Genomic DNA, 13,808 nt, shown 5'->3' on the forward strand with positions numbered 1-13,808 from the left:
ATCCTGCTGATCCTCTGCCTCTAATGCTTTAAGCCTTAGACCCTGAACAAGCATACAGCCCCTGAACAAGCATGCAGCATATCACAGGTTTCTGACATTATTGTCAGATCTGACAAGATTAGCTGCATGCTTGTTTCTGGTGTGATTCAGATATTACTGCGAGCCAAATAGACCAGCAGGGCTGCCAGGCCAGGAAACAAATATGGCGGCCTTCATATTACTCTCACTTCAGCTGTCCTTCAAGCAGATTTCTCTCATGGAAATAAAGAATTGTTTATAAAAATTGTACTATGTGACACTAATAGTTTATAACTCAAGTAGCTGATGTGTTGGCACACAGGACGTGTACAGTGGGAGATGGTAATAGCAATATTCATAAACAAGTGTGGATGTGCCCGTTTTCGTTCCAGTGTTTCCTGCTGTCTGAGAATAAAGCCTCCTCCGGCTCCCAGCCAGACGCACTGCCCAGGCTTATCCAATAGCTGAACATGTCAGCATGTGAGCAGACAACCATGCCGTGCTGCAACATCAGAATGTGCACTGATCCATTCTGCTCAGTTCTTTATTAGGCCTGGAGTGATTGGAAGATGCTCTGTAATTGGCAAGAATGCTTTTTAGGGCCCATTCACACTGGGGCACTTTCCTGATCGCCGGTGTAGTGTCTGATTACGCTGTCAGTTAATTTGCGCTGCCCCGCATGCGCAGTAGGAGATTGTGCGGCCACAGTTCCTATTTAATTATGCTGCTGGTGGTAAAATACTAAATATCTCCGCTTCCTTACATTCTACACTCCTCAAATTTTCAGGGTAGGGAGGGGACCCCCCGAACCACATCTATGCCAAATTGCAGCCCCCGAGCCCCACTGGTTCCTGAGATAGGTTTCTCTAATTTATCTCCTGAACCAGTGGGGCTCGGGGGCTGCAATTTGGCATATAGGTCGTTCGGGGGGTCCTCTCCCCACCCTGAAAATTTGAGGAGTGTATGATGTAAGGAAGCGGAGATATTTATTTTTTTACCATCAGCAGCATAATTAACTTCACACTGAGCATGCGTGTGCTACTCAGTGTGGAAGGGAGCTTCCGGGCAGCGCAATCAGACATTACACCCGGCAATCAGCAAAGCACTGTGAAGCATATATATGATTTGCATGTTCAGCAGTGATGCATTGTGGGACACCTCAAAACTAACTCCAACCTCAATGATTGCAAATACCTTCTGTTTTAAATAGAAGGGAGAGACAGATCATTAACCTATGCCTAATCTATTGTCCCCGATCCTCATAAAAAATTAAAAAAAATCAAGTATGAGAGACCCCCAGCATCCGCCGCATAGCCAATCCGTGGTGCCCAAGTTTTATCAAATTTGTCCGTATGATCATTGGTGCCATTCATATCATAATGTGATGCACTCTAGTGCAATTCAAGCCAAGAAGCTCATCTAGTTCCTGACTCTTCTCTCCAGTTACATTGTATGTGGTTCCCTGTGAGCACAGGTGATATTGTGCAACTTAAAGGGGAACTGAAGAGAGAGGTATATGGAGGCTGTCCTGTTTATTTCCTTTTAATCGATACCAGTTGCCTGGCAGCCCTGCTGGTCTATTTCTCTGCAGTAGTATCTGATTAAAACCAGAAACAAGTATGCAGCTAGTCTTGTCAGATCAGACTTATAAGTCTGAACCACTGAAACACCTGATCTGCTGCATGCTTGTTCAGGGGCTATGGCTAATAGTATTAGAGGCAGAGGATCAGCAGGGCTGCCAGGCAACTGGTATTGTCTAAAAGGAAATAAACATGACAACCTCCATATACCTCTCTCTTCAGTTCCCCTTTAAAGGGCACCCTGCAGATTGTACAGATCTAGTGTCAGCCTCTATCCTCTTTTGGTCTACCTTTTAAAGTGCATTAGATGAAGTTAACTGATCCTTCCACATGGGAAGTTCAATTCTGTGGTTCTAGTTAGTTATTCAGCGCTATGGAAAATGACTGACCTGATGTCCTTAGGAAGTTCTGGAAGCTGCACGTTCAGGTCCGCTTTAAAGGAAATACTAAGAACATCTGCAATGAGGCTCTTTACCTTAGACCAGAAGCGTGAGGCCACAGGGCAAGCCCATCACATGTGATGAAGGGTACCCTGCTTTCCATAATTCCTAAAACAAAGATCAGAGGAAAGGTGGCCATACATGATACAATTTTTCAATTAGATAATTTAGTTTGATTATTCCGTTAGATCGAATATAAAGATTTTTCCAGCATGTCCGATCATTTTTCCCGAAAAAACGGGATAATCGTTCGATTTTCTTGATCGAAAAAAAAAATATTTTCAACTTTCATTCAATTCGATCATTTAGATCGAATAAACGGGAAAATCGAACGTTTTTATTGTACCATGTATGGCCACCAGAAGAGGGATAAAGTCTGGACAACCTTACAGGGGGTCAAATAGGCTCTATGGAGCAACTTAATGTGAACCTCCGGACTAAAAATCGACGCAGCAGCACTGAAAAGGCTTGGTGTTTCTTTAACAGTTTCACAGCATCAGAACTTTTTTTCTCTTATACAAGCCTCGTTTTTAGCTGCACAGAAGAAAACTGCCCGGGCTTTTTTCCCCTGATGCTGTGCAAAGCATGATGGGATTTCTGATTTTGTTCTCGTTCTGCTGTTTTGGTGCAATTTTTTTTTTTTTACATTTTGAATTTGACGCCTAGTGCATGCAGCTGGGAGGGGTGATCAGGACACAGGATAGTTGGAACTGTGTCTCATGCTCCCTGTCACCTCCTTTCAACCAAAAAGATGGCTGCCCCCATGACAAAGATGGCAGCCCCCATGAATCACAAACATTTGCCTGTTCTTTTAAAACAGGGTGGGTAAGAGATTACATTACCTATCTATTCTAATTAACATAACTAATGGAACTTGATGATAGTTTGTTTGTTTAGGCTGAAGTTCCCCTTTAATGTTGGTTTCCAAATGTGTGTAGTAAAAATGTCCTTTCATGATGGATTCAAAACAATGAGCACATTTAGTAGCTGAAAAAGAAAGACCCATGTCCGCCTCCCAGGCTGTTAGAGTTGGAGTCATATTCGAGGAGGGTTGGCTGGTCAGCAGTCCATTAATATAAGAAATAATGCCCCCATCTAGTGGATAATGTGTACACTAAGTAGTGTGTGTGTGTGTGTGTGTGTGTGTGTGTGTGTGTGTGTGTGTGTGTGTGTGTGTGTGTGTGTGTGTGTGTGTGTGTGTGTGTGTGTGTTTTAAACCAGAGTAGCTATATAACTATGCTGTAAGAACGCCAAGCCTGTTAGGTAATGTATATGTATTGACAGGAAAACGGAGAGGTCAGCGGGCTTACAGGAAGAAACTATGTTTAGAATACTCGTAAAAGTGAAATGCCAATATGTATTCTGCAGCCCTGACATAATCTGCCTAGGAAGATCCACACATATGGATTAGGTATACAGGCCGGATGCATGCCCCAGCTTGTGAAAATGTCATGTGGATATAAATCTTGATGCGCGAGAGTCTGTCTGTTTTGCATTTATGTTATATTTATAGTTTTTTGGATGGTCATATAGTACACATAGTACAGTTATGGGAAAAATTGAGGACAACCAATAAAGGTACCCATACCATACTCTACTTCCCGTCGGGTGATTAAGTGTTTGACCTTATTGGACATTCAACAACAGTGCGGTCAACTGAAAGACCATGAACTAGTGGCCCACACACACTGCAAGCAAGGAATTATTAACACTATTATTGATTTATAAAGCGCCACCGTATTCAGTATGCGTTTCTCCTTCACAATCGATCTGAACGATGTTGTGCTTTCATGCATTTAAACCAAAAATCGATTGTGTCCATTGAAATCCTGTGAACAGTAGCTGATTCCTTTACAATCAACCAATATGTACCATCCTGTCCGATCGAGTAAATTGGTCGATTCAACCGGATATGGGCCAATTTCAATTGATCTAGCAGAATGAAACAATTGTTTTTTCGCCGATTCGATAAAATGATCTAATCGAATAATCGATCATACAGGTAAAACATTATGTAGGGGCACCATAATGTTTTTATAACATTTTGGACATATGGATATCTAATCTCAATTGTATCAGTACTTAGAGATTCAAGTAATCCAGTAAAACTAAACCATTAAAACTGAAGAAAAGACTTTAAAGAGAGAGAGAGAGAGAGAGAGAGAGAGAGAGTGAGTGTGTGTGTGTGTGTGTATCCCTCGTTACAGTATACTACAAGTTCTATTACATAGTGAATTATCTGCACTCCAGTCTGGGATTCTCACAGTTTCTCAGCATGTGACAGGCAGCTCCCTTCCCCCTCAGCCTCACGAATAAACAAAGCACACAGAGCCTGAAGGGGGTGTGCATAACTTGTATTCATTACAACAGAGGCAGCCCATTCCTCTCTGGGTCGACAAAGCTTGACAAAGAAAAGATTAGATATATTACAGAGACAGCGCCACTAGAAAAGGCTGCAGTAATCCAGACCACATTAGAACAGTTATAGGAACTTCTAGAATAGAAGAAATAAGGCTGAACATTTTGTTACAGAGTCTCTTTAAAGTCTCTGTTGAATTAAATTCATCAAATATTGCAATTCCTGGTGAGGAATAAGTTAGGATTTGCCCACATTTATTCCCACTTAACTGTGGATGGTCAATGAGATGCAAACAATTCTGAGGTTTTTATTTTTTTGGGATGCAAATTTATGCAGCTTGAAAATAGACCAATCAAAGCCCACCAAGATGGAATTCAATTGGATTGATTGTTAAGCTGAATACAATTGTGCCCAATATGTGCATAATCCTGCATCAACTCAGAATTATTTGCAGCTAATTGACCACCTCTACTTAAAACGGCTCAAATCGCACACAGGTGTATCACATCAGGTGCACATGAGCAGACCATTGTTACTCAGAATTTTTGGAAGTTTTGCCCACTTTAAACCTCAGGCATTTAGGGCTTGTTCACATTAGGGGCGATTTCGCAATTAATTTTTTTTTAGCACTGGTGATTTTAAAAATCGCCTTAAGGTGCGTACACACGTCAGATAAAAGTCTTTGGAAAATGAAAGATCACAGACCAATTTTACCCCCTTTCATGTTGTATGAGAGCCATACTCTACACAGCCTATTCTATGGAGCTGAACTCCCTATCAGATAAAAATCTTTGCAAGATGCTGCACACAAAGATGCTGTACACATTCAACAGATCAGTATCTGCAAAAGATCCATTCCTGCAAAATGCATTAATAGTCTATGATATCTGCAGATCCCATACACACCTTGTTTAATGGACATTCATCTGCAGATCAGCCAATTATCTGCCGATCTGAAGATCCAACCTGGTGGATCTGATCTACAGATAATTGTCCGTTAAACAAGGTGTGTATGAGGTCTGCAGATATCATAGACTATGAATGCGTTGTGCAGGAATGGATCTTTTGCAGGAACAGATCTTTTGCAGACACTGATCTGTTGCATGTGTACAGAGGTCTTTGTGTGCAGCATCTTGCAAAGATTTTTATCTGATGGGGAGTTCAGCTCCATAGAATAGACTGTGTAGAGTATGGCTCTCATACTACATGAAAGGGGGTAAAATTGGTCTGTGATCTTTCATTTTCCAAAGACTTTTATCTGACGTGTGTACCCACCTTTAAGAGTGATAGTGCAATGGTCGCTTATGGGTGTTCTCACATAAGCTATCCACTTTCTATTGAATTGCAAACGCGTGAGCATTTTTGTTGAATAGAAAGTATAGGGAAATTGAAAAAGCGCTTTAAATTGTGATTTCCCAAGCGTTTTAATGAATAAATACATTGTATTTATTCATTTCCGGGTCAAAGAGTTCACTTCCTCACTGACGTCAGGTAGTAAAACAAATAATCGCTGAGTAAAAGCAATTAGAAAAGTGCAGGGAAAAGCTCTTTGGAAACTGTGACGGACGGTTGCGTGGCCGCAGACAGTCCTTGAACCGCCCGTGAAGAAAATGCAATCGCAATCGATTCTCTGCATCGATTGCGATTAAGATCGATAGAATCTGGATTGGTTGTTTAGGGGGTACCTGTAGCAACCTGGAGTCTCTCTCCCTCTCAGCAGAGAACTAGCAGTAACTTAAGTGTAGGGTGTCTTTCGATTTGCTAATGAACAGGAACAATGCTTGTGTCCAAGAGTCTAGTGTTTACTTTTAATTACCTCAGATAGATGTCAATAGGCTCACCAAATGGTGAGCCTAGTCAAAGAACTGCTTCCCACAGACTGGCCGGAGCCATTCAGCCACAGAATAGGAAAGCATGGAGTTTATGATTTTGAGCATTAAGGAATACCATCCAGGTGAGAAATGTGAAAGTTATCTCATTCTGCTGGTCCGGATCTGTGAGTATTTTGATATTAAATTGGGGCCACTGGCATAACCAGAACTCGAGGTATTCCACTGTTTTGTAACCGGGCATGGAAACCTGCCCAAGTTTGGTATCATATGAACTGGCATATTCTGAGGAATATGAATCCGTGATGGTCATTTGTGGTGCGGAAAGCATAAGCCGAGATATGACAAATGTCATATTTGGTGGGCATGGGAAACCCAAGCAGGAGCTTAACCGCCCCTGGGCTGGACCTGAGACTCCACCCAAAGATGTACATTGTTCAAAAGTGTCTGTGAGGGACTCCTCCCTCATTCCTCCACATTCCACCTTCATGGGAGCCTGCTGCCACTTTGAGGAACAGTGGTGGCCATCTTGTCTGAACTTTGCTCCTAACTGAACTGAAACCAAGAACCTTATGATTTTCCCAGAAAGGACATCTTTCCACGAACTAAGTATTTTCTTCCCTTTTATTTTCATACTGGCTATTAATGTTTCTATAATTGTTTTATTTATTTTAATAATTTTCTGTATATATTATTTATATTGCATTTCAATAAACCGACGCTATCGTCAGTTGTTTGTTGAGCTACCCTATTATTCAGCAACACCGAAACTGACCCCAGGCTTCTGAAGAGACGCTACTATTGTCGCTAGCTAGACAGAATAGAGTGTGTTTAACCATTTTTATTTGTATGTCTAGACTTACCATGGGACAGAGGAGCCCACTGACTGGCTAACAGAGGTGGTGGCAGTTATACCCTGAAATAGTGTGTAATTTGTAATTACCGTAACTCACAGGCTCCCTTTTAGTCGGTCTGCTGCCAAAATTCCAGCGGTTTCTGTGCACCGCCTGCGACCACAGCTTGCATGGTCTGTGTGCTGAAACCGATTGGAAGGCAATTTGCGTTCCGGCCATTAGGGGTCCTGTGACAGAAACCACTCACCAAATCGCCAGTGTTTGCGATAGCCCTGGCGATTTGTAATGTGACCAAGGCCATAGGCCTCCTTTTCATGAGCTTCTGACGTGGTGAGTTCACAGCCTGAGAGGTGCCTCCCCAATGGACTTTTTAAAAATTACCTATCTTTTGCCCACCTTCTGAGGTTTGTCTCTAATTGTTAATGGAGCTAGCTCCTAAAAATTGCGACCTGGCTGCACAGTCTGGTACCTTAGTTCTGCGTTAATTTTTCCACTCTAGTTCCACGCCTTCCTCCAAGGAGCTAGAACTGGAGAGCAAAGATTTAGGTTTCAAGTGCTCAAATTCAGCCAATATTGGCTTTTATAAAAAAAAAAGTGGTAGAATTAAGTTGATAGAGCTTGGTATATGATTATTATTCACTCATTTCTTCTTCTTTTCCACAGATTCTTTTTTTCAAATTGGCACGGGACAAATGAAACCGATCAAGCAGTCTATAGATACTACCCGAAAAAGCACAGGGACCATTATGACAGCAAAGTTCAGGATGGAACCCCCATTCTGGATGCCAGCTCCCTGGATTACATTTTCGCACAGGTAAGTCCATTGTTGCTGGGGAATCATTGATAGAAACTGAAGGGTTGAAGTAGCCTTAAGGCTCGTACACACGCTTGACTAAAGTCTGACAAGGCGGCCGATAACTATCGCCTCAGCCGATTATCATGCATGTGTACGGCAGCCCCCGACACCCAATCCGCGAGCCATCAGCCCAACTGATCAACTCACCCAATAGGCAGCCATTTGAAGATGTTGCTTCCCAGCCTGCTGCGTGTCCTCCCTCCACCATTCCTCGGCCGGCGAGCGATGTCGCCCAAGGAGATCGGGACCCGATCTCCGATAAGCGACATATATCACAGGTGTGTACTTATCTTAAAAGACTTTTTTTTTTTTTTTTAAAAAAAGGGGGAAGCTGAGCAGCTTTAAAGTGAACCGAGCACCTTTTTTATCATTCAGGACATTTCTATAGCACATAAAAAATGCATGCCGACAATCTGTTTCATTATTAAAATAAACTTTCATTTTACCTTGTATTTTACTTTAAAAGTAGATTAATTACCCTGTTTCAGCAGAGCTTTCAGGTTCCTAATTGTTTTATTGGGCTAATTACCAAGAGGTAAACAATGCTATTAGACCACAAAGGGGGTTAGTAATTAGGACTGTTTCTTTAAAGACCTAGTTTGTGTCAATGTGTCAAGATAGCATCTCTGACTTTAGTAAATAAGGAATGTGAGAAGGGGAGGGGGGAACATGGCAGCTTCTATGCCAGGAGAGATTCCATTGAAAGAGAATGTGCTCAGTTCCCTTTAATAAAACCCAAAGGAGGAAGTAGTCCAAAGATAAAAAGCTACATATGTGCTGAGATGCTGATAAGAATTAGTTGGAGATAAGCCGTGCAAAGTGCAAACAAAAACGTAAACAAGATGGAAAGTCTGATAAAATCATATTTTCTCTAATCCTCTTCCATGGCAGCTGCACTTCAGAGTTGACTGAGGAGCTGTCAGCCATACTATCTCAGAAAACCCCCCACATATATAAGTAGATAAATACTTGCTCTACTTACATAACATATGTATTGCACTGTCCACATTTTGATTTTAGCGATTTTTCTATAGTGAAAAAAAGAGAAAATCCTTCTTAGGATTCTCCGTTTTAACTGTGTCCATTTTGAAGCCAGTCCTGATGTCATTTCTTCCCTTACTCTCCTCTGCCTGATTGTGTATGCATTGCCCACCCACCTCCCAGTCTTCACTCCCACCCAGCTCTGCAATAGAAAGTGCATTGTCTCAGCATGAGAAATATTGGCCAATCAGAGAGGAACAGAGGTGTGGGAGGGGAAAGCAGGAGGGAATCGGGATGCATTGGTTAACGTGTTTTGGTTTCTGGACGTAGAAACTACGTCCAGAAACCATGTGCGCTACCGCGCGCCCCCGCGGCCGATCGCACGCGTGCACGCGCACTCCCGGCCGCGGATTCGGTAGTCAGGGAATCAATGTATCGGACTATGAAGTCCGATCACTGATTCCTCTCCCCCGCTGAAAAAGCGACAGCTTCTCTCGGAAGCTGCGCCTTTTCTGGCCATTCACTTCCTGATGCGCCACTCTAAGCGTGTGTTACGCTTAGAGTGACGTCATGTAAACAAACTCATGGCCGCCATCTTGTGGCCAAAAAGTAATACTACACCTGAAAATAAAAATGAATTAAAATCAACACACATTTACATTATAAATCTATTGTTTACCCCCCACCCTCCCAAAACTACCCAAATAAAATGTTTACTATAAATAAAAAAAACCATTACAATTAAAAAAAAAAAAAACATGTAAATATTTACCTAAGGGTCTAAACTTTTTAAATATCAATGTAAAGATGAAATATTTCTATATTTTTTTTATTTTAAACTTGTTAATAAGGATGGATGCAAAATGGAAAAAATGCACCTTTATTTCCAAATAAAATATTGTCGCCATACATTGTGATAGGGACATAATTTTAATGGTGTAATAACCGGGACATATGGGCATATACAATACGTGAGTTTTAATTATGGAGGCATGTATTATTTTAAAACTATAATGGCTGAAAACTGAGAAATAATGAATTTTTCCATTTTTTTCTTATTTTTCCTGTTAAAATGCGTTTACAGTAAAGTGGCTCTTAGCAAAATGTACCCCCCAAAGAAAGCCTAATTGGTGGCGGAAAAAACAAGATATAGATCAGTTCATTGTGATAAGTAGTGATAAAGTTATAGGCTAATGAATGGGAGGTGAACATTTCTCTCGTGAAAACCACGGAACCTGAATGGGTTAAGTTTGAGGGGAAAGTAAAGAAGCAAAAAAAGACAACCCAGCATGCCCTGCAACTTCCTTTGTGCGGCAGATGTACCAAATAAGAGTCAGGTAAACTGGGGAATGATAATTTATCAACAAGAAAAGTAGTAGTGATTTTTAACTTTTGAATTGACTGGTTAGCATCCGTATTACTTGTTTACGAGATAAAAATAAAGAATTTATTTTTATTTTATGCCAGACAGTTACACTTTAAAGAATACATCTGGAAAAAAAAAAGTTTCATTTACCTAGAGTTTCTTCCAACCCCTAGAAGTCCCACGCTGTAGTTCCGCTCTGAGCAAGGCCTTTGCTCTCCCCTCAGGAAGATCCTAACCCGCCGGAAGAGCTCTGTGCTTGCGCAGTTCTATTGTCTCTGAGAGGCGAGACTACAATTGTCTCACAAGAGGCGTGACTGCACATGCGCAGAAGATCCTGACCCAGTCGCAGTCTTTTTGCCAACGTATTCTCGACGCTCAGGATTGTGGTAGTTTTTTGCATTATATGGCGGAAATACTGACTAAAACTAAGTTTGCTGGAGTTTTGCTCTAAATGCTTCTGTTTGAGGGCTCTTAACACCAGGGGCATTTTTGTCATTTTTTTAAGCACTGGTGATTTTCAAAATTGCACTGAAAGCGCTAGTGCAATGAATCCCTATGAGAAAGTTCACATCTGAGCAGTTTGTTTCCGATCCGCTGAGATAAGTGGTGCATGGGCCATTTTTGAGACGATTCCGCCTCAATGGAAGGTATAGGAAAACGCAAAACGCTCACAAAATCGCATCGTACTGACATCAGGAAGTGCAAAACCGCAATTGCTCTGCAATAGCGCTTATAAAAGCGCTTAACTAAACTGGCCAACGCACAGAAATCGGGGGGGAGCGGGGGAAATTTCAAAAACTACCCAACGTGGATGGCCACGCGAACGGAACGAAATATGAATGAGCGCTGACTCTGTTTTCCATAGTAAGTAGTTTGTGTTCCATCAGGGCCAGTATGAGTTGGTGAAGTGTTTGGCACCAGTACGGGATCCTAAGAATGACCATGAGGTCCATGAAATAGAGAATGAATGCCTGGGAATGGCGGTGCTGGCAATCTCTCACTATGCCATCAAGAGGAACATGCAGCTTCCAGAACTACCCAAGGACATCAGGTCAGTCATTTTCCACAGCGCTGAATAATTGTAAATGCTGAGAAGCATGAACTAGACCCACAGAACAGAACTTCCCAGGTGGATCAATTACCTTCACCTAATGCACTTTAAAAGGTTATGTGTACTAATGGTAATATAATCTTCTTTAAAGAGAACCTGAGGTGGGGTTTTGACAATGCAATCCACATACAGAGGCTGGGTCTGCCTATACTGCCCAGCCTCTGTTACTATTTCAATCCCCCCTAAGGCCCCCCCCCCCCTCCTGCATAGCTCCGGTCCCCGCTCGCGTCTCTTCTCTCCCCGCTGATTGTAGGAAAGGGACTCGGGCAGGACCGAAGCTATGCAGGAGGCGGGGAGAGCGGCGAGACTGACAGTACAAAGGTAAACAGCCCGCACAGCGCGGCTGTGATTTATGGCAGATTGCAGAGCGCAGGGGGAACTTAGGGGGATTGAAATGGCAACAGAGGCTGGGCAGTACAGGCAGACCCAGCCTCTGTACGTGGATTGCATTGTCAGAACCCCACCTCGGGTTCTCTTTAAAGAAGATTATATTACCATTAGTACCACACACGTGTGTTCATTCCCCCCAGTTATAAACAAAAATATTTGAAAACGCTTTGGTTTATAAATCAAGTAATTTAGAATCTATCCTACACCATTTTATTTTCTGAAATCTTGATTATAATTTTCCACTGCTGACAAGAATAAAATAAAAGAGCAACATTACATTTTCTATACAACTGATTTTTTTTTTTTAGTCTTGTGAACTATCGATGAGCTTTTGTACATGCGCTCCCCCACCGCTCACAGCAGCAGGCATGCGATCATGGCGCGTGCTTGCTATAGGTGGCAGGCATTAGAAGTATGCACACATCTTAAGGTCAAGTGCAGGTGACACATGAGGTTCATAGGCTAGGAAGGGGTTAACACTTCATTTAATAAAAAAAAAAAAAAAAAACGTTTTATTTTTTACTCTGACACCATCTTGGTAAACTTTTTTTTTTTTTTTTTTTTTTACTTTTTAAACCTAGTAAGTGCTCCAGTAGCAACTAGCAGCAATCATTCATAAAACAGGTGTGTACACGTGCACATGAATGCACTGTAACTATGTGGGAGCATGTGAACGTGCGACAGCCGCCTGCAATGTGGGGCATGAGTCTACCCTTCTAAAATCTTTAGGGTGGCCAATTAGAATGTGAGACTCTCATCAAAGAATATTCATTTGTTAAGGTTCCCAGCTAAACTTTGAAACTGTTGACGATTAGAGAGGTAATTTGACCTCTATTAAAATGTTAACACTTTGAAGGTATGCTGGAGAACTTTGAACTGATAAATATAGATCAGTGTTCTCCCCAGGCTTTGTGAGACGGGTTCTCCTCCCGGCTTATTTTGGTAAGCATCCAGTTGTCGTCGGCTCGCCTCCTCATCCTACTCCTATGCTGTAAGCACAGTTGTGCCGGCCCTGCAATGCCCCTTCGGGCCCCACCCGGCTACTTTTTTTCATGCCACTCAGCAGGAAAAAAATTCTGGGGAGAACACTCAAAATTGACTTTGTTCAATACCCAAAGCAGTAACACTATAATACTGGTAATCTCAATAAGTTTCTCATTAAAGTCTTACCTGTTTGGGATGGTTGATTATCTTATTATTTAATTGCATTGTTGTTCCATTCTTCAGCACAGGGTCACTCTGGAATCCATTATAAGGTCTTAATGTACTGGGGAGCAAAATTAATAATGCATACTATTTTAATGATTGAGGTCTTACTATACAGTTTTGTGCAAAGAGTGTTTTAAAAGTAAACTTACTTTTGCTTCTCTGACATGAATCTCTGATCTTCCTGCTGACTACAGAAAAGTGAAAACAACCAATTTCCTCATTAAAACCTGGTTTTCTTTTATTGAAACATATACAGTAATTACTCATTTTGTCGTTGTGATTAAACAACTGTAGTGGCGTCTGTGTGGGAGCAGAGATCTTACTTCAAGTGAGGGCTGCAATATATCAGGGCTGTTTCTTTGTTCGTTCCTGGTTATCCTTCTTAATCCTACAGATAAAGAAAAGGAATTCCATTTGCTCTTGAGGGAATTGTGGATGATTTATTATTTTTTTCAATGGGAGTTTATTTGTGCACTTTCTGCATTATGAGCACATTCTTCTACGCATTGTTGTACTGTACAGAGATGCACACTTCAGTGAGGTGTACCTGAACATGTATCCTGTGTATAGACTGCCGAGGACTGGACTTTCACAGACTTCCGAGGACTGGACTTTCACAGACTTCCGAGGACTGGACTTTCACAGACTTCCGAGGACTGGACTTTCACAGACTTCCGAGGACTGGACTTTCACAGACTTCCGAGGACTGGACTTTCACAGACTTCCGAGGACTGGACTTTCACAGACTTCCGAGGACTGGACTTTCACAGACTTCCGAGGACTGGACTTTCACAGACTTCCGAGGACTGGACTTT

General features: G+C 41.9%; 1 protein-coding gene across 4 annotated transcripts in view; it reads left to right on the forward strand.

Moving 5' to 3' along the window:
* Positions 1 to 13,808, forward strand: part of JAK1 (Janus kinase 1) — a 199,629-nt gene that overhangs the window by 98,124 nt on the left and 87,697 nt on the right. For all 4 annotated transcript variants that reach the window (XM_068239306.1, XM_068239307.1, XM_068239305.1 and 1 more), the window contains 2 exons: positions 7,744 to 7,894; positions 11,171 to 11,334. In XM_068239306.1, the coding sequence (XP_068095407.1) occupies positions 7,744 to 7,894; positions 11,171 to 11,334 (315 nt within the window). The remainder of the gene's footprint in view (positions 1 to 7,743; positions 7,895 to 11,170; positions 11,335 to 13,808) is intronic.

The sequence above is a fragment of the Hyperolius riggenbachi genome, chromosome 6 (genome assembly GCF_040937935.1).
Source record: "Hyperolius riggenbachi isolate aHypRig1 chromosome 6, aHypRig1.pri, whole genome shotgun sequence".
NCBI classification, from domain to species: domain Eukaryota; kingdom Metazoa; phylum Chordata; class Amphibia; order Anura; family Hyperoliidae; genus Hyperolius; species Hyperolius riggenbachi.